Source organism: Carassius auratus, chromosome 22, assembly GCF_003368295.1.
Source record: "Carassius auratus strain Wakin chromosome 22, ASM336829v1, whole genome shotgun sequence".
In the NCBI taxonomy this organism is placed as follows: domain Eukaryota; kingdom Metazoa; phylum Chordata; class Actinopteri; order Cypriniformes; family Cyprinidae; genus Carassius; species Carassius auratus.
The window spans coordinates 26,592,637-26,614,139 of NC_039264.1; the positions used below are offsets into that span (position 1 = coordinate 26,592,637).

The 21,503-nt window shown below is 36.6% G+C and overlaps 1 protein-coding gene and 1 long non-coding RNA gene across 11 annotated transcripts in view; one reads left to right on the forward strand and one right to left on the reverse strand.

Annotated features, from left to right (window-relative positions):
- Nucleotides 1-19,167, reverse strand: part of LOC113040192 (R3H domain-containing protein 1-like) — a 43,779-nt gene extending 24,612 nt beyond the window's left edge. For 3 of the 10 annotated variants that reach the window (XM_026198504.1, XM_026198503.1, XM_026198500.1), the window contains exons 1-5: nt 10,510-10,696; nt 5,487-5,673; nt 3,850-4,057; nt 2,646-2,681; nt 1,829-1,915 (exon numbers count right to left, since the gene is read on the reverse strand). In XM_026198504.1, the coding sequence (XP_026054289.1) occupies nt 1,829-1,915; nt 2,646-2,681; nt 3,850-4,026 (300 nt within the window). In that variant the 5' untranslated portion in view covers nt 4,027-4,057; nt 5,487-5,673; nt 10,510-10,696. Of the gene's footprint in view, nt 1-1,828; nt 1,916-2,645; nt 2,682-3,849; nt 4,058-5,486; nt 5,674-9,748; nt 9,772-10,509; nt 10,700-19,047 lie in introns of those variants that run through there. The other 7 variants (XM_026198507.1, XM_026198506.1, XM_026198501.1 and 4 more) reach the window with 6 other exon arrangements.
- A 570-nt stretch (nt 19,168-19,737) lies between these two features.
- On the forward strand, nt 19,738-20,373 carry LOC113040697 (uncharacterized). The gene is made up of 3 exons (XR_003275287.1): nt 19,738-19,818; nt 20,040-20,171; nt 20,283-20,373. It is a non-coding gene; the product is annotated as an uncharacterized LOC113040697 (long non-coding RNA).
- The last annotated feature ends 1,130 nt before the right edge of the window (nt 20,374-21,503 follow it).

Here is a 21,503-nt window from a genome sequence, read left to right on the forward strand (position 1 = left end):
AATAATAATAATAATAATAATTATATATATATATATATATATATATATATATAAAATTATAATAATTTAGTGTTGAAACCTAAAGTATTGATGCTACATTGTGGAAAAAAAGAATCGTGACGTATCAATCTGCGACTGTATTGCAAAACCCTTTTTACAAAACAACTATTTTTGCTAAATCACCGTCAATAACCTCCCTACGTAAAAAAAAAAAAAAAAAAAACAATCATGAAAAATAAAGTTGCAGCCTCATATAGTAAGAGCTGATGGTGCTGACCTCTGAACTCTTGGCTTCCTAATAGTGGATCTGAGCTGCAGACTAACCGAATAAATAGAACAAAAATGGGGTTCGGATAAGAACAGGCAATTATAGCAATCCACTGCGCTCGGCAGCTGAGACAGGAAAATTGTATTTGGTATAGATGATGGATGAATGCAATCCTGCACTGGGGACATGTTTGCACACGAGCACCTTCAATAAATGCACAGCTCTATTAAAACCACTTCAAACACCCAAGCATCTTTACAGCTAAGAGCAGTGCTGATGTTTGACAGCGTTATTATTGTGGGCTGAGAGGACAAAGGTTTGATGTTTCTGAAAGAAGCCTCTTCTGCCCACCAAGGCTGAATTTATTTGATTAAAAATACAGTAAAAACTGATATTGTGAAATATTTTTCACAATTTAAAATATTTGTTTTCTATTTGAATATATTTTAAAATGTAATGTATTCCTGTGATGCAAGCTGAATTTTCAGCATCTTTACTCCTGTTTTTAATGCCACATGATCCTCCAGAAATTATTTTAATATACTGATTTGCTGCTCAATTATTATTGGTACTAATTTTTTTTTGTGTGCAAATCATACATTCATCTTTGATGAACAGAAAGTTTAAACAGTATTTATTTGTAATAGAAATCTTCTGTAAAAACTGCAAGTCAGCTGTTGTTAATCAGACAAAAAGGAAGGATTTTTTTTTTTATCAAAGTATAATGGTAACAAAAATGTCAATTACATTTACATATAAAAAGAATGAAAAAGGATAAGGTACAAATTACTTAGATTAAATATTTGATATCAATTATATTTGTTATTATATAGTATTATTCATAAACTAATAAAAAAGTATTAAAACATTAATCTGTGTAACAGAAATGAGAAATTATAGAAATACAGATAATATAAAAAGTAGTTTTTTGGCAGTTAGAGGATCCGTAAACTCAGTTATTTATAATGGTTCTTATTACAGCTTATTTTTATTCATACATATTTTTTTTTCCTTTGATGAATAGAAAGTTCAAAACATTATTTATTTGAAACAGAAATCTTTTGTAACATTATAAATGTCTTCAATGTCACTTTTGGCCACTTTAATGCACCTTGCTCAATAAAAGTATTAATTTTATTTATTTATTGAATTAGTTTTCCTCAAAAATATGAAATGGCTGATTTCATGAAAAACGTTTTCATAATTGATAATAAATCAGCATTATCAGAATGATTTCTGAAGGATCATGTGACACTGAAGACTGCAGAATTGATGCTGAAAATTCAGCTTTGACTCACAGAAATAAATTAAATTTTAAATGTTATCAAAATAGAAACGGAGTTATTTAAAACTGTAATAATATTTAAGTTTTTACTGTATTATTTTAAATCAAATAAATTCACCTTGATCAGATCAGACAAGAGACTTCTTTCAAAAAACATGAAGAAAAATCGCAAAAGTACTATTTTTATTTTAAACAGTTTTGGAATTAGTAAGTTACATAACCTAAAATGTAAGAAGTATGCTGGTCCATACACCCACCCACACACACACGTTTACCTGTTCGTGCGTCAGTTCTCGAAGTGGAGGCGGAGACGGCTCCTCACACACCGCCAAGCTGCGGACTAACTTTAACTTGCCGTTGGACTGGAGAAGAGTAACCATGGTTACCAAAACGTCTGGCACTCATTCGCAAAAGAACGTCCAACCACGCAACTAAAAATACACAAGCACCATTTTGCAGCATCTCAGGAGACTTTTCAGAGCTCAGGGAGGGGTTTGCGATTAGATCGTTAATTAGAAGCGTGTTTATTAAAACGGACGCTTACGTAAAGACCTGACAGCCCTGAAAGTCTGAAAATCTCAAAGTACGAACAACACAAAACAAACAACAAACAAGCAGCTTGACAGTTTTTCATATGCAAATTATTATTTTTAGAAATGATAATAAACACAAGAGACGGTTTCTCACAGGCAATGTCAAAAAACAACTAAAAACAGCCAACAACGTACTCAACATAATAATAAAAAAATTAAATACATTGCGGCTGTTTAAAATGCAGTGATGAAATGCATCGAGAGCAGAGCAGAATACGCCACTGTAGGTGGGAAAATCTCTGGATGCGGCGCTTGGGTCTTACAAACCCCCAGCATCTCGGTACATGCTGCAGAAGTGCTAAATGCAGCATTCCCCCCGAAGCACATTTATTATTCTTTACTGACTCGAGCAGGGGCTTATATTCCCACAATGCACTGACGAACTCTCTCTCGCTCTCTTTTTCCCTCGCAAGGCACACAGAGTGCAGGCAAACAAAACATAACCAACTGATCCAAAAAATAAAAAATCTAAGCAATTCATGCGGTGATCATACCGTACCTTGGACCGTTTATTAGTCTGTGCTGATTGGCCGAGCTGTTGGTAATCAGAAAAATCAATGCATATTGTCATCATAATGTATGAAATGCTTAAAAAAAAATGCACTGCTTTTGGATTAACTATAATAAATTAATACATAAATTAAGTAAATAACGTAAATCTACAATATTATATATCACATATAAACATATAATTAAATATATAGAGATACATTTATGCATTTGATGTGAAATATATAAAAAGGTTATTTTTTGTCATTAGAGAACCATAATTCCAATCAAACTGCCATTGCAATTTAAAATCTAAAAAAAAGTCACGTTTCACTTATATGCAGTGATGTAACAATACATAGGTAAAAATGGCTTTTTATTATTACAATGTATATTTTTACTAAAACATTTTATAACATCTAAAATGAAGGTGAACGTTTTTGTATAAATGGCACAAACCAATCTTTGAACCTTTGTATTGAAATAGGCAGAAAAAACAAGATTCGCAGACATGAGCCACTGGCGTGAGATTCTGAAACAATGTTTAAACTAAATGTTTATTGAAAAATAATAAATGCTTTTTGGAGATAAACAGTCTTTAATGGTTCATTTTCATATACATAATGTATAATGTAATACGTTGAATGTTCCTTTCATATTAAATCATTTGATGTATTGCCCAGTCCTGGAAAATTGTGTCAAATCCAAAAGGTCAAAAAGTTGCGTTGCACGTTATCGCAGGTAATATATATCATTAAAGGAGTATGTGAAGCACCAGTGAAGCAGCTAATTGTGCAGGAGAGGAGAGAGAAATGAACAATGAGCGAGGTATAGAGCTGAGATCAGCATGTGTTTCAATGCACCTGGCCGCTGCCCTTTCTCAATGCACCAAGAGCAGATGGTGGCAAAGTCACACATGCGCACACACACACGCACCCTGAGGGTTTGCAGATAAACCAGCAGGATTTCAGGTGAAGATTAACTGTCCTCCCACTCTTCCCTGGCATTAGCCAATCACACGCCAGCTTGGATCCGACTGGCTGATTCTACTCATCTCGACGTCTTATCGATGTCATTTAAGCAGACATTAGGATAATGGAAGCAACAGCATACTACTATCCCATAATAAGTCATTAGCGAGAGGTTACAATCTCATTTTCTTTTGGCTTGGGACTACATTACCCAGATTGCATCACTGTTTTCACCAGGTTTACCTGAGTTTGATGGGAGGAACTTTGGTCTGTCACACACTCCTGGGTGTGTGTGCCGTTGTTCTGGGGACCGTGTTGGAGGTCGTTGAGGGACGCGATTGGTTCGGCCATGTGCGGCGCGTCACTTTCCAGAACCTTCATAACGTCACAACTTCTTGTGTCCAGAGAAGATTCAGACATTATCCTCAGAAGCAAGACCGAAAATCTCCACCTATGAGATAAAAACGCACTGTTGATTTAGTTGATAGCTTAATTGTGTTTATTTGTGATGTCAAAATTACTGGTTCTTCACTAACAAATTGAAGTTCAATTGTAAAAATGAAGCGGGTTGGGCAAAATGCCCAATGCCAAAGGCTTGCCTCATGAATATTAATGATATCTGAAGATGCTTCGTGACCTTCCTGGAGTGTGCGGCCATGTAACCTAATTAATATCCATTTCCCATAGTAGTATTTGTTAATTAGCCACCTGACTAAGTGCCTAATTATTGATCTCGACCAATCAGTTAAGCCTACAGGCTACTGTCAATCTACAAAATTAAAATTCATGAGTGATTTTATTCAAAGGCACATTTTGGATTCAATTTTGTAACTAAACAAAGCCTATGTCTTTGAAGATCTAAGACGAGTATTATTAATCACGAGTATCAATGATGTCATGCTGACATTGAGTCATAACCATTTCTCGAATGCGGATTCACAAACTCATTAATACTCATGATGCGTTTACGAAGGCTTCACCACTGGATTTGTAATTTTAAAATATATGGTCAAAATATCAGCTTAATTATTCACTGATGTCAAAAATAATTGAGAAATCATGTACACATTATAATTAAAATATGCATTTACATAGTCTGTAACTGTAAATTTGGCAAGTTACGCAATTACTAAAATGTACAGTAGATACAAAAAAAGATAATTAATGAACTTTGTCCATACCTATAAGATATGCGCGACAAATATTTAAATCTATATACACAAAAGTAACTATTAAAACAAAGATTCGCAAAAGAGAATGCATTCATGTAGTACGTAACTAAGTTACACTATTAACTATAAGTTACGCTAGTTACATAACTATTGTAAGGCAGATACGCAAAAGAGAATGCATTTATGTAGTACGTAACTATAAGTTATGCTAGCTACATAACTATTGAAAGGCAGATACACAAGAGAATGTATTTATGTAGTACATTACTATAAGTTACACTAGTTACATAATTATTGAAATGTAGATACGCAAAAGAGAACGCATTTATATCATCTGTAACTATAATTTACAGAAGTTACATAACTACTGAAAGGTAGATATGCAAATAAGAATGCATTGATGTAATCTATTACTCCAAGTTATGCTAGTTACGTAACTATTGAAATCTAGATAAGCAAAATACATTTTTATGAAATTTTCAGATGTTTTGGTAAAAAAATAACTGTTACGCTAGTTACATAACTATTGAAAGGTAGATATGCAAAAGAGAATACATTTGCACAGCCTGTAATAGAAATCTTCAGAGACAGGATTTTTTCTTTTTGACAAATGATTTGGGAAATAATAACATTTTTATTTTGTGATGCAACCAAAAGGTTTTGTAATTATAAAATGACATAACTACCGAAGTAACTGTGTTTATTTACCAGCTGTGCTGTTTTCAGGACTGGGCTGGAACCTAAGGGAGCGTAGGATCCTGGGGCCTCTGGAGGCAGCGGGGTGGACTGAGAGACAGATAGGGGGCAGCAGCAGTCCCATGACCCCCGTCACCAGCGCTCGGGTCGGGTCACCATGCCACGGCTCATGCACACGCTCCGCATCACCCTCGGACACCTGTCACACACACATATACACACACACACACAAGGACAGAGGTCAGGGGTCAAACATGGCGAGGTCAAGAGATCAGGGACGCATGGACACAGTAGCGTCTGTAAGGGAGAACTGAACTTGTTTGATGGAAAGTCTGGAAGGTCTTTCGGGAGCAGAAGCACTGCAGCGCTTTTGAAAAAGTGTCAGGGTGGTGACATGAATATGAAGAACAGACTGTGCCGCAGAGAGACAGGAACATTAAAATACACCGAGAGGAAGCCATGTTTAATGCTGAACCTTTGACGCATTTCAAGCATTTCAGTGAGCTATAAATAATAAAATGGCAATTATATGACTCCACCCTCAATTTACAAATATTTTGTGTTGATTATTATACAATAGTAGTTGCTTTGACGGAATTGACTCAGTTCACTATGACAAGGTTTAGCTTATGCATATTAATTAGGTCTGGCTGATGTTGCATCTTTAGCTTTCCTATGGAGTACAATAACTTTAATTAGCAAATTTCTTGAGTCAAAAACACTCATCTTCAGAAATGTGGGTTCTTCCAATTCAACAAGAGTTCCTACTTTTGCAAATAATTAATAGTATCACCTCAATATGACAAGACCACAGCTCTTAAAGAAAAAAAAATCATGAATTGGTTTTAATATTTTTTTTTTGCAATTGTTATGTTTTCTCTTATTTTAAGTTTCCACTTTTTAATTTATATTATTATTATTTTTTTCATTTAAGCTTTTAATGTAATAATAATTTTTTACATTTTTTTTCGTTTCAGCTTAAAAAAGATGACCAATTTTATTAATCTTGCTGATGTATTAGAATGTATTAGAAAATGTATGAGAAATAATTATTATTTTTCTATTTTAGTTTAATTTTATTATTTTATTTTTGTTATTTTAGAAAAAATGTTTAGAGCTTTAATTTCAGTTGGCAAAATTTCTAATCATCCTTTGTTTTATACTTTAATTTTATTTTTATGCTTTCAGTTATGTTTTCAAATCAATACATAAAACCAAATATATATATATATATATATATATATATATATAAAAAATTATGCACCTTTGTTATTCACATTATTTCAAATGTTCTACTTAGGTTTTATATCAATATTTAATTTCCAGTTAATTTCAATTAGTTAGCAACATTCCTATTTTTCATTTAAGTTTTTTTTGTTGTTGTTTTGCTTTATTTTAACATTTTGAATAGTTTCAGGTAATGATAACAAATCAACAGCAGCAAATTACCAATCCTAGTGATTAAATTCATTACAACTCCTTGAAATTAATCCATATTTATAAGTTGTTTCATAACCTTCCTATCACGCTAAAGTAATGCTGTTATAACAGTTGGATTCATCCATTCAAGCTTGTGTCCGAGTGAACTGGACATATGGGCCAGTCATCCCCAGGGTATCAATGACCCAACAACACCCCCGCCCCCCCAATCATCCTGCCAGCGCCAATCAAGAAACCCTTGCCAAGTCAAGACCCATCCTTTATCTTGAGGTCAAACGGGCCTAACCTGACTCAGGAATCCCGCAAAGTACACCAACTGTGTCCGAATACACCATCCAATCCGAGTCCAGCTGAGATTTAAAACCACCAGAGAAGACGCATAGTGACACACAAACACTGATCAAAATTCAAGGGATTAGCATCACGCGCGATGTGACAGTAACGCAGGTGGCGGCAATGACAAGAACAGGTGGGTATGACCACACGCGTGCACACAAACACACAAGCTGTCATCCAAAACAGCCAGACGGTCCATCAGAATGATCCGAGACCGTGCCATGACTTTTCCATGAGTGTTTGCGCACAGGTCAATGACGTTATCCCAAGTCACTGCAGGAAGCATGCGTTTCTCCATCTCCTTTGGACTCAAGAGTTGTTCCAGGTCGCGGAGACAATGGGCAGCACAATTGCGCACCAAGTGACGCCCTCAAGTCAATTATGACTTATGATAGCGTTTTTCCACCCGCACATGGATCGAAACACCTACAGTTGGGCAGGAATTACATGAGCGCTGCTCATAAATATCCAAGCATCTCTCTTGCTGCGGGCTATTCTCGACGCTGCCATATCTTTTTCTCCGTTAATGTCGAGGTGAAGTGAAAATCAGAATCTGCATTTCAAAATACGCCCTCCACAGCAACTACCCTCCCCCCTCCTGCTCGCACAACAGTTTTTGCTCCATATTCAATAAGTTCTTCCGAGCATCACTAGAGAGAAAAGACTCCCCGTGGACCTCGACGGCTGTATATTTTCACCAACTTGACAGTACAGATGTCCAAGTTTGACGCTTGAGGATATATATAAAAAAAAAAAGATTAAAAAAAAGAGAGAGAAAACCAACCACAGCAGAAACACAAATACTCCGGCTGCGTCTGGAAAACTACACTGCATTTTCAAGCATTTCTACTAGAATAAACGTCCAAATAAAGGCTAAAAATTAAGCCTTGGTAGGCAGTACGTTTGCTATGATGTTAAAAAAAAACAAAGTATGATGACTAAAAACCATATCTAGGTAGATAAAGATTTTAAAAAATGCTCAAAGGCAGCTTACTACGTATGAAGATATTCCTACAGCAAGGTAAAATACGCAATACTGCAGACCAGATAGAGACCTTACATAATTTCTAAGCTATGATGCCGAAAAATCATGTTGTGTTAGGCTGCTCACTAGCTTGACAACGCTGTTTATAAAGACCGCTAACTAGCTTTTGGTGTCTCATAATCCGAAAAGCTATCTAGTTTTTCTAAGACGCCCAAATTTGCTGTCTAGATAGGTTGCACAAAAAGTACCATCCTGTTTAGGGAGACTTTCAGCAAAGCCATCTAGGTAGGCAGCTCACTAGATTAATGTATAACACTCGCTAGGTTCGATGCCAAAACATGTGTTGTAAGTAGGAAGCTCATTTCGAACAATGCCCAAAAATGTTGTCTAGGATGTAGCGCACTAAATATGCATGCATGCAATTGTTGCCTAGGCGAACAGTTAATATGATTTTACTGCAAATGCAGTATAGGTAGGCGGCTCAATAGATATAATGCCCTAAAATGCATCTAGGAAATCAATTTGTTTCATATGATGGACAAAAATATTTTCAAAGTAAGCATATAACAAGTTTTTACATTTACACGTATGCATTTAGCAGATGAAAATGATGCCCAAAACTGCCGTTTAGGCAGCTCATACAGTATAATGTCCTAAATGCATCTAGAAAGGCAGTTCACAAGGTATTATGCCCAAAAATGCTGTCTAGGAAGGTAACGCAATAAGTATAATGGATGATTGCTGTCTGGGCAAACAGTTAATAAGCTTTTGATGTCTGAAATGCAGTCTAGGTAGGCGGCTCAATAGATAATGCCCTAAAATGCATCTAAGAAACCAACTCACTAGATTTGATGGCTGTGAATCCTGTCTTGGTGGGCGTATAACAAGCTTTTACATTAACATTTATGCATTAAGCAGGTGAAAATGATGCCCAAAACTGCAACTTAGGCAGCTCAAGCGGTATAATGCTCAGAAATGCTGTCTAGGAAGGATGCGCACTAATTACGATGCACCCAAATGCTGTCTAGGCAAACATTTAACATGCTTTTGATGACCTAAAATGCAGTCTAGATAGGAAGCTCGGTAGGTATGAGCTGGAAAAATCAAAAAATGCTGTCTAAGTAGAAGGCAATGCCCAAAAATGCTGTCAAAGTCATTTATTGGGGTTTTAAGATCCAGAAAATCACCAAATCTGAGACGGACATACAGACATAACAAAAACATCTGCCCACAAACAAATATCGCTTTCGTTTTATTGTTTTTCCTTCTTTTATTTTATTACATCACAAACAAACCACTAAAACAAACAAAAACACAAAAAACAGACAATATACGCAAAGTAAAATAAAAAAAAAGACAAACACAGCCACAACTTTTTGACCTATTCTCAAAAAAAACGTACAGAACATTCATCATCCTGCTCCGAGCATGTTGTCCAAGCCAATTAAGCCCATCCGTAATTTCCCATTATCAATTGCTAATCAACATATTTCAGACGGCAATGAGCACTTACCCTCCTGACAAAAGAAACGCACCACCGTGCCGGGCTCCAGGCTACACGTATTTCACTTCACCCTTGTTTTAGACTTATATGCAAATGGCCCATATTTCTGGATAAAAGCATCGCTAATGGTTTTCCCTCCTTTCCCCCCCTCCCATCTCAATCCGTGTTCTCAGTGTGTGGCCGCTGTCACAGTCGAGCTATTCTTCTCCTCTCCTCTCCTCATCAGTTCATTTACACGATTCGCCACATTAACGATATTAGCCGGGCTGCCTTCGGCTGTAATTTACACCGACACAAACACCCAGCTTTCTGCTGATAGCTGCCTCAGGCACTTTTTTTTTTTAAATTATAAAATGGAGCAATTATGAGAATGTCATTACTAAGTACACGCACACGCACACACACAGACTGGCATGGAGTGTAATTTGCTGACACGCAAATTTATTTGCAATGAGTTTAACATTTGCAAGGAATAAATTAACAGTTAAATGAAACTTGATTATTTTATCATGTACGTTTTCGCATATAATTTGTAATATATTTGTAAAGACAAATCTTAATATTATTAAGTCTAAAGTGACCTTGTTTCATTGTATGAAAAAAAAAACGTAAAAAATGTACATTTACGAATATACAACTAAAGTTTTTACTACTTCACGTATTTTTTTTTGTTCATGTTCGCTGCAGTTGAAACAAGCTAAAAAAACAAAAAACGTCAGCATACAAATCAACACATCCAAGACTTCACACACACACACACACACACACACCTGCCTGGCGTTCATGATCCACTGCTCGGCTCACATCATTAGTTTCCATAGCAGCCTGAGTGCCATCAAACGGAGCGCGTTCAGTGCAGCTCTGCTCTCCTCCGTCTGAGCGCGGAGCGTTCGCATACCTGCTCAAAGCCATCGCTGCCGCAATCCTTCCTGATTCTCCTCTCTCTCCCTCATGCACACAAACTCTCCGCCAAATCAACAGCTGGCCTTTGTGATGTCATCCCTTCCCTGGCCAATCAGAGCACCCTGAGGGCTGGGTGCAGTATGTCAGCGCTAAGCAGGGCTCCACCCTCGAGAGCCAATCAGATGGCCCCTGTGGACCGGAGAGAGAGGCAGACGGCAAAGAGACACACACACACACACGACCAACTGTGGCGAAGTGCCACTGTGGGACAGTCTGTCAGGGTAGGAGCACGCCAGCACTGCAAATCCACCTTATTCGGTTGCACATAAGATACCCATCGAACCCAGTGCCGCAGTCGCACACACGCCCTGCTTAAAATCCCTTTGTGCCTTAAAAAAAATCTCCAGATTTCTGTGCACATTTTTGCAAAACAAAAAATGCTTCAAGTTAATTGGAGGGAGGTTAGGTAGACGCCCAGGTTTAACGAGCAAACGTCTTTGCTGTTGCTGACCGATGCAAGCAGGTGAGGTCATCGGAAAAAGTGGGTCAAGGAAAAAGGTTTGCGCATTACTGATGAAATGTAGCCAAAAAACCAATGACGGACTGAAAAGTGGCTTTAAATATTAAGAAAACCACAGCAACCCAAACATAGGCAGGTCATACGACAGGGAGATCATAATGTTTGATGCTCAAAAATGCTGTCTAGATAGGGAGCTAACTATATTTCATGCCCAAAAATTGTCTTCAGATATCCATCTAGGTTAGTTCACTATGTTTGATGCTTTAGATAGGGACCACACTTGCTTGAATGCTCAGCAATGTTTTCCAGATAGTGGACCAATTAGGTAAAATGCCCAGAAACACTGTCTAGTTAAGTGTCTCAATAGGTTGAATATTCAAAAAAAAGTAAAATGCCCCTAAATGAAGTCTAGAAAAGGAACCAAGTAAAATGTCAACAAACACAATGTAAGTGGCTCACTAGGTTTGATGAGCAAAAATGCTAGATAGGGTGCCAAGTAAGTAAAATGCCAAGAAACACTGTTTATTGTTAATGTCCACATTTTTGTCTGTTTAAGCAGCTTGCTAAGTATAACACCTAGGGATGCACGATAATATCGGCACAATATCGGTATCGGCCGATAAAAGCTTAAAATGACCATTATCGGTATCGGCCGATATGAATATTTCTGCCGATGAGCCAAACCGATATTCTCCAAGTGAAATAATTGACCTGTTTTTCAGATGTGAATGTCTGTCTACATTTGTAAAATAATAAATTTATGGTAAAATCAGTACAGAAGAGATACATGGATTTCTCTTCAGTAAAATTAAAGTTTAAATATATCAGTATATATTTGTATATATATCGATATCGGTATCGGCATCGGCCAAAATTATTTTGAAAATATCGGCATATCGAATATCGGGCAAAATCCAATATCGTGCATCCCTAATAACACCAAAAAATGCTGTCTAGATAGGGAGCCAAGTAAAATGACAAGAACCACCATTTATGTAGATGGCTCACTAGGTTTTATGTCCAAAAATGATGTCTAGTTAAGGAGCTCACTAGGTTTGATGCTCCAAAATGCTGTGTAGATAGGGTGGTAAGTAGGTAAAATGCCAAGAAATGCTGTTCATGTAGATGGATCACTAGATTTGATGCTCAAAAAATGCTTTGCTTATTGTATAATGCCCAAATTTCAGTACTTAATCAGCTCACTATAAGGTAGCAAAAAAGCTATCGGGATAGGAACCTAATTAGGGCTGATGCCCATAAAAGCTGTCCAGAAAGAGAGCTTAAGTAAAATGCCAAGAAACAACATGTAGGTGGCTCCCTATGTTTGATGACCACGTAAAAAAAAAAAGATTTGATTCCCAAAAACAGCTACCTACTGTAGGTAGTCACCTTTATACTCCAAAATGCTGTAGGAAGCTCAATATGTTTGATTTCCAAAATGTCATCAAGGTAGGCAGGCACGATGCTCAAAATGTAGTCTAACCAGACAATTCAAAGCAAACATGCTTCCAGACTAAATAAAACACCCAGACAAAACTATAAATTAACAAACAATCGTCACCTTGACGTGATCGTGACTGACTGCGCCGACAACTACCGTCGTTTTCACTGTAAAGAAAAGGAAAAAAGTAGAAACTGACAGTTGCACAAAGCCAGTCAAGTAAAAGTAAGACTCCCCATTCACCAAGCGGCTCCTTTCAGTGAAAGAGGAAATCTGCAAAAATTCCAGCTAAACGGCGCATTACATGCGTCTCATTTGCATAACAAAAGACAAGAGGGGGGGAGGACTGGCACTGCTGGCTAATTGAAGCCCAAGATGCCGTTCGCCTGCGGAGGAAACGTGACAGCCGCGTTTATTCTGCTTTCCCCCGATGGTGTCTGCAAGCACGGTGGGAATAGCCTCAGGATAGGGGGCGAAATTTCCAGACGCCTTCTAATAAGCATGTTGGGGGTGGGGGGTGGATAACGTTGCGCTTCAGGACTAGCTTGACCAAGAAACGTTACCTATGCATAACAGCAAGAATAAATGAAAAAAATATGGATTACTAAAGCAGCAGAGGCAGCAGGAGGTAGCCCAGTAGTAATCTGTATCGGATATTATCTCATTAGGGAGAAACGTCCAGCTCCACGCTGATTACCGAATGAGAGAACAGGTCAATAACTCTGTAGCGCCCCAAAATACCACGGTGCCATAATTCACTGCACCGGTCATTATTCTCGCTAATACACAGGGAAGAGAGAAGGTCTGCTGTCCGCCGGCTTTTCCAGCCATGTAAGAACAGAATGAGAAAATGTGTTGACATTTAAAGGTGACCGGTCACAACGGTCATTTCTCTGGTCCAGGTGACACCTCTGGGCAGCTCCAAGACCCGGACCCATACAAGAAAAATGAGCCGATGAGGGTTTTGTAGAAATCTGGATGCGACAAGCTCTCAGGGCGATAACAAATCATGCTCTAGATTCACAATACTTATTGGGTGAACCGGTAACATTCAGGAAGATGACCGATTTTTATCTAAAAACATAAGACTATGACCCCAACAGTTTAACTGCATATCATTGTTCATTCCTCCACAAAATTGTCTAGCTTGTAGATTCAATCTATTTTTTTGGGTGAACAAGGTGCAAAAGGCAAATGAGTACAATCCTAGATGACAGCATATATTTTGGCAGAAGCATTACAAGGTGATCTTGACCCCTTTATTTGAACAACAATTCAACTGTACACTCACGAACACAGATGTCCAGCTGTGAATTCTTACTTTTTGAGAAGGTGAAAAGGTAACATTTAAAATGATAACTAATATTATATAAGTTTTATCCCCTGTTTTGGAAACCACTTTTTTTTGCAATTTAACACCAATTCAACTGCATATAACTATACACTGCTCCGCATAAAAATTTGGCAGAACGAGTCAAAATACTTTTTGGGTGAACAGTGTGCACCTACTCAAATTGCATGTCCAAGAACGCAGTGGAATATTATAGTCTACCTTTTCAGGTTTGGCTCCAGTGTTTACTGCATTAATGCAAAAAAGACTGGTAGGCCATATGCCGAAAAATAAATATTCAATAACCTGTTCACCAAAGAGCTTTCACTTGGGTAAAAAAAATGTCAGACGCTCTTCTTAAAACAACAAGCTAGTGGCGCTTGAAACGCTTTGGTGGCACAGCATTTTTTCCAGCTGATATGCTATAGTTGCTATGATTTTTAATATTCACAGCAGCAACGTATTAGCCAATTAGTATCTCATTTTAAAATGTTTTACTAAATATAAAAAAGCAGTGGGCTAACCAGTAATATTGACTTCTCCATTATTGTAGGCAGATGTTGTACAAGTAGATTGTTGGTGCCTATTTTTCCCGACCTGTCCTTTGCAGCCGAGTAAATAATGACAGTGACGAGCGCTCCGTTTTACAATTATCAATTCAGCTTCAAAATAAATAAAGGAAAAATTTAACTTGTAATTATTATGGCAATGCATCAAAGTTCAGTGTCATCACACAACATTTTGTGCACCATTTACAGGTGGTAGGGAGCAGGTGTACAATTCCTTCGTGCCAACTAACATTTTGAAAATACAATATTTTTTTCATGAATTTAAAAGCATACATCAGAACAACTTTACAAACGATTTATACAAAAATTAGTTCTGCTCGTGTTTCATGAATGAGGCCCATTGTACATTATTGTTTCTTCTCCATCCCCTGCCTTTCTGAAATGCATAGTTTTTTACAAATCTTATCGTTCTGAAAAACGAGGTGTGCTCTGATTGGCCAGCTATACAGTGCATTTTGATTGGCCGAACATCAAGCGTGTGACAAAGTTTACACCTCTTGTCATACTGTGATGCCGTGTCCCAGCCCGACGAGACAAAAACAATAAAACCCATTACAATGAGGCATTTGTTGCATCCAGTGGGGACATAATCACTAATTATAATGACTTATACTATTTACGCGTAGCATCATGCTGCATAAACATAAAACTATGTCTTCATTTGTGATTAGAGAAACGACAAACAACAAGCGCTACTCTACACTCCTCAAAACTCATGTTCGAATCGTCAGTGGCAAATTCTGTAAATATGAAAACATACTTACAGGCTGTTTGTCAGGACAGGTTCAGGAAACAGTCCTCCGTTAAATGCACTGCACACATCTGAATATTTGGTTTGAACTGTTCTAGAACAGTGTTGTAAATACAACTTAACCACATTTCTAGTTGTGCCCCATTTTGGAAGACCAAACAAAGTAATTTTCGGTTTCACAACGAAACGCACAGCGTTTTTCTGGTCTGTGTATGCATGAGTCAGATGGACATCTTTGGCTGTTGCATTGTGTTTCACTGTTTTTCAGAGATGCTTAGCAAAGGCATCATGTTTTTAAAAAGGTATGTCAAGTAAAAAAAAAAAAAAAAAGCCTATCAATACCTTGCATTCTGTTGCTTTTGGATTCCACAGTGACAAGTGTCCAGTAAGTGCAAATGCCTCTTAATCCTCCCCCCAAAAAAGGAAAGAGGAGAGACCATATGATAAGTTCTTGTCTGAACTCTCTGCATATTGGTAATGTAACCAATCACAAGGATCCTGCTTTATATTCATGGTACTTATTGGATGAACAAGGTGAAAAGGCAACAATAGCAAATATTTTCTCAAAAGCATGACCAGATGCCTCTGACCTAGATTGGACACTAGTTCAGCTGCATATCACAGTACTGGTTGTACTTCTTCACACAGAAGATCATGTTCTAGATTCACTGTGCGTATTGGGTGAACAGGGTGCATATGGTGAACAGGTAACATTCACAATCACATGTTAAAACATATCAAGCTGATTTTGATCTCCATCAGACACCATTTCAAATGCATTTCAGTGTACTAGTTTATTTTCGTAAACAAAAATGGCAACTATTGATTGAACAGAGCACAATCACCTACTAGGCAAAAAAGTAATTAAATAGAAGTTATCTCATTGTCTATAACGAATGCGGTGCTGTAGAAAGAAGTGATGCTCAGGTGAAAGGGGGATGGGGGCGAGCAGGTGAGAATCCTCCTGTGGTGATGCAGATGAGCTTGTACGAACAGGAGCTCGTGGATCATTCCTTACTGGAGCGCCACTCGCGCACGAACATTAATATTCGGCGTGACAGAAACAGGCCGGCGGCACAGGAAACCAGGACGCCTAACAATACACCGCATGAGTGTTTAAAAATATATATAAATAAAATAACAACAGCTGAACAATCGCAAGGTCAAAAAGAACCCCAGTGCGAGACTATGCATCATGTCAGCATTTTACAAGAAAAATTAAGTTCACGTACCAGAAACAGGTTATAAAAAAAGATATATATATTGTTGGGCTGCTTGAAATCTGAATAACTAAAGATATGGACTGCAAATGCAAAACATTGCAGATTATAATATCGGTGATATCACTGATATGACCTTGAGTTGGACACAAAGAGAACCAACCGTCACTGTAATTGATCTAAAACTGAAATGATAAAAAGCATTTGGCAACTTAACTTCATAATTTCATGCCAAAGACATAAGATGGAAAAAATACAATGTGAACATTAGAAAGCAGCCAAAAATTACAAAACAATATTTATAATTATTCATGTAGCAAATGCTTAAGCAAGCATAAAAAAAAAAATTCTCACTTGGTTTATTAATGTGCAATATATGCAGTCTAGCAAAGACTTTTTCAGGTTTGTATGACACCAAAAAATGCTCTCTACGCAGGCAACTCATGAGATGTTTTGCCTAAAACTGCAGCCAAGCTTGGCATCTCACTATGTATGACACTAAAAAAATGCGATTTAGGAAATGTGGATGATCAAAAGCAGGCTAAAATCAGATACATCTTACTATAAATTAGGGGTGTAACGGTACACGTAGTTGTACTGAACGGTTTCGGTTCGGTACGCATGTGTATGTGTACATTACAGTGTGGAAATAACGTATTCACGTAGCATTTCATTTACCTCAGCAAGTCATCAGTGTCCACCGCTCGTTAGTTCACTGGAGAAATGAAGTCTAGAGATGAGCATTTTGCTAAATATTACACTATATACTCATATTTTACTAAGCTTTTTAGTCTTAATGTACAGTATTAAATTTAAATTAATGTTATGACACATGCTATGACAGTATATGCTGTGTAATTGAATATAATTTAACAAATAACTTAGAAATTGTATTATTTATAAGTTAATTTAAAAACTGAATTGTGTGCAATTTACTTTATATTATTTTATTTTTTAAGTTGAGTGTTGATCATCTATTTAGTTTGGGTTAAGTTCTCAGGCCTAATTGTAACCTTATAATGTAAAAGAGTTCCCTACAGTTTTAAGCTGAGGTAGATATAACTGAATGTATTTGAAGAAATATCAACTTGTTCAGTAAACCATTTATTAAAAAAATAAAAATAAATAAAGGTTTAGTTTCCTCCTCTGCTGTACTGAAATCATTGCGAACCGTGACATTAAAACAGAGGTACGTCATATTTGAGTACCGTTACACCCCTAATATAAATATAGCTACAACTATAGTTATATAGAAAAAAAGAAAAGGCAAAACAATACGATCATAGGTGTGATATTGGCACAGAACGATCTAGAATTCAATCATAATTTTTTTCATGCATTTATATTTTTTATCTATACTGTTTAGTTTACTTTTTCAAAGAAGTGTTCAAAGATCGAAACATCAATCTTGAAATTAGGAATCATTTAAAATATATATATACACAGTGTAATATTTTGATTGATAATAAGGTTGCATGTTTATTGTTACATAACGAATGCTGTGTTTATGCAAAATATTCAAGCATCAAATTAAACAAGTAATTCAAAGTCGTGAAAAAAGATTATTGAAGTAGTTTTATAAAACAAAAATTACTATTTGAGTCTTTTCTACTTCAAAATTTCAAGATTAGTTAAATGTTACTTGGAGTTTCTTTGTAACGGATTGTGAAATTTACTAAAAATTGAGTTAAACACCAATTTTTCAGTGTATTGTATGTATATACAATATATATATATATATATATATACTGTGTAGTATATAACCATTATAATGTAAAAGATTTAAAAAAATGAAGTCTGTTATACTGTGCAGTATGTAACCATTATAATATGTTTAAAAAATATTAATAATTGCCAAGTTTGAAATCTGCCATATAAACCTAGAGAAAAAGTCTAATATCAGGGAATAAAAACATCAATATGGTTACCGATATATATTGCATTTCCTAAGCAAAACCTCAAAAAGGGTTAAAGCAAACAAGTTTATTAAGGGTCAAATGTAAACATAACACTTAATAGTGAAAACAAAAATCTTTGTTTTAAAACAAGACACACTTCTTGTCTCTCCTCCTGGTGGTTTAATCACCTGCACAGGCCTTTATGAATGAAGCCTGGAGCTTAATCAGCCTACAGAGATCAAGACTAAAGCTACATAAACACATCAGTGCTGCCGCTAGACGAAATAATGATAAATAAAGCACATGAAAGCATGATCATGTCTGTGATTTACACACCTGCATGTTTATTTACTCTAGTTCATGTGTCTGATCTCTCCTTGGCCCTGACATGAAAGATCATTTATCACATTTACTTCAAATATATGAAATGCAAAACACACAGACGGTTTATAAAACACACTCCGAGACTAAAAAGAGACGTTGTCAGTCATCTGAGGCTGAGGTTTGGGTTTAAATCATGATGAAGACTAAAGCACTGTGGTGTGCTAACAACACATGGTGAAGCTAAATGAGTTTAAACACACACACAACCTTCACAGATCAATCAGTTGATACGAATCACACCAAAAATCGTGATATTTAAGGGTTAAGGGGGTTTAATGTGCTGTAAGCTTACCTGTGGGATAGATAGACGTGTAAATATTTGGAGGAATGAAGAGAAATAGTGAGTCTAATGGCTGCTAAAGGCTGAAGAGTCAAAGCTGTCGGTCTGTCAGCGGCGTTAAAGACAAAATACTCGAACTCCTGGAAGGGAAAATAAAAATGAAGGCGATGAAATAGCAGTATTATCCCTAAAGAGGGCGCAACGTGGCTTAATAATTAAACATGGATCACTAAAAAAATATTTTAATGGCCATAAAAAAAATATTAAAAACATTTAGATTTAGAGCCACTTTAAATAGAGTTGTTGTTCATTAAAAGGCTGACAAGAGTTCGAAGATCTTTAAAATGATTTTAAATAAAAACGCAAATAATGTAGCGATCTAATTATTGCAGAATAAAAGTATGATTTTATTTAATTAATAAGTACAACATTAAACTTTAAAGTAACTTTAAAATAGAATAAACCTAAATTAAGTTGAACTTTACTTATTATAAAACAAAAGGTGTTAAATCGAAAATAATGTGCAAATAATATATCTAATTAAATGACATACGTTTATGTGTACACACATTTATCTAAACGCAACTAATTCATAAACTAAATATTAATAATAGCAAGAACATTTTTTATTGAACTTGTAAGCATAAACGTTTCAGGTTGGGGTTTTGTCACGTGACACTAGCGTACCGGAAGTTTGCTCTGGTGCAGCTCTTCTTCGCTCTAGGTTTTGTTGACATTTCTAAGATCTACACCATAGAGGTACACAAGGGTGAAAGAAACCCAGTGAGTGGCATTTGCTCTTACATCATACTATATTGGATTAAAAATACCCTTTTGACTGTGTTATAAATATGAGAACACAGTAACTTATATAATAAACACATTTGAAGATACCCTTAATTAAGCGTCTGTTTTTACCCTCCAATTAGTATGCAATTAGATCTCTTAAACGTCAATATATTGTCAATAACACAAAACTAACATACATTATTTTCTGACTGCAGATACATATTTTCATTTATAAGTATGCACTCGTCGCGCGGATATGACGCGCTGTGCATTTTGTGACGCCACTGACTGTATTGCCGCGAAATGTCAAATCATGGCATCAGGATTTCAGAAATGATCGTCTCTTGGTGAGTGTGAATGCATTATTATAATATGATGCATGCATAATTTGTTTAACTGCAAACCACAGTGCATCTCATTTACTTATGAATCTTTCTGAATGTATTTCTAATGTACAGAGTTTGAAAAGCATGAGAAGTCAAGGCAGATGTGGTCCAGATGGGGTTTCTGTCCAGTGCATGGATGCACTTCAGCTCCTTCCACAGAGACTCAGGGAAAACTGATGCCCTTCCAGAGAGAAGAGCTCATTTTTGCCCTGTCAAGGGATCTGACGGTTGGTTTTAATTTAAGTTTCTGTTTTTCTTTTCTTTTTTTTCCAAAATGTGTAACCTCAAAACTGAAGCAAAATAAGAAACTTGCATGATGGAGATGAGCAGAACTGATGTAACATGAATTTCATTTTTAAACATCTGTTTTAAAGTTAAAGTTAGTTAAAGTTCTATTCAGTTTTTTTTTTTTTAAAGGGGCGGTGAATGCTCGTTTTCACTCAATATCCTGTTAATCTTGAGTACCTATAGAGTAGTACAGCATCCTTCATAACTCCAAAAAGTCTTTAGTTTTATTATATTCATAAGAGAAAGATAGTCTGTACCGATTTTTCCCGGAAAAACACGACCGACTGGAGGCGTGATGTGTGGGCGGAGCTAAAGAATCACAGCGCCAGTAGGCTTTTGCGTTGAGAGCGTTTGGAAGCTGTGACATTACCGAAAAAAACATCATCCAAAACAAACCATGGCTAACAGTCAGATTCAGCCGTTTATTTATGATCCAGAATCAGATCCAGAGGCTGAAATTTAACAAGAGCAGCAGCAGCAGCAATGACATCTCTATGTGGTATGTACTGAAACTGTATATATTTGCTTAGCGGTTTTGGAAAATGACTAAGTTCCACTTTGTCGTCTTTTTTTTTTTTTTTTTTTTTTAAGCTGTACATGTGGAAGTGCAGTTTGATGACAACATCGCATGTTGTTTACTTGATGTGCTCACGCGCCGATAGCTAAGTTAACACACAGAGATATTTGAAGCAGTTTTACTCACCGCATGCGGTTCCAACACAAGATCGTGACCCTTTTTCCTTGGTACTGCATTATCCTTAAGAAATAAACGATGTGCAAAATCCGTCGTCAACTGGGCCTTGTTTGTAAAACAAGCATCTTCGAAATTCAGGGAACAAACACAAACACTTGCACAACTCCGTTGATGCTCTGTAAAAATAAACTCCATCCACTGGTCCCTTAATGCTGTTTTTTTTGGTAATCTGTGCAGGGTTGTCTTGCCCTGGCAACCAAAACACACTTTCTTTGTGACATTTCGCGACGCTCTCGCTCTGATCAGTGAAG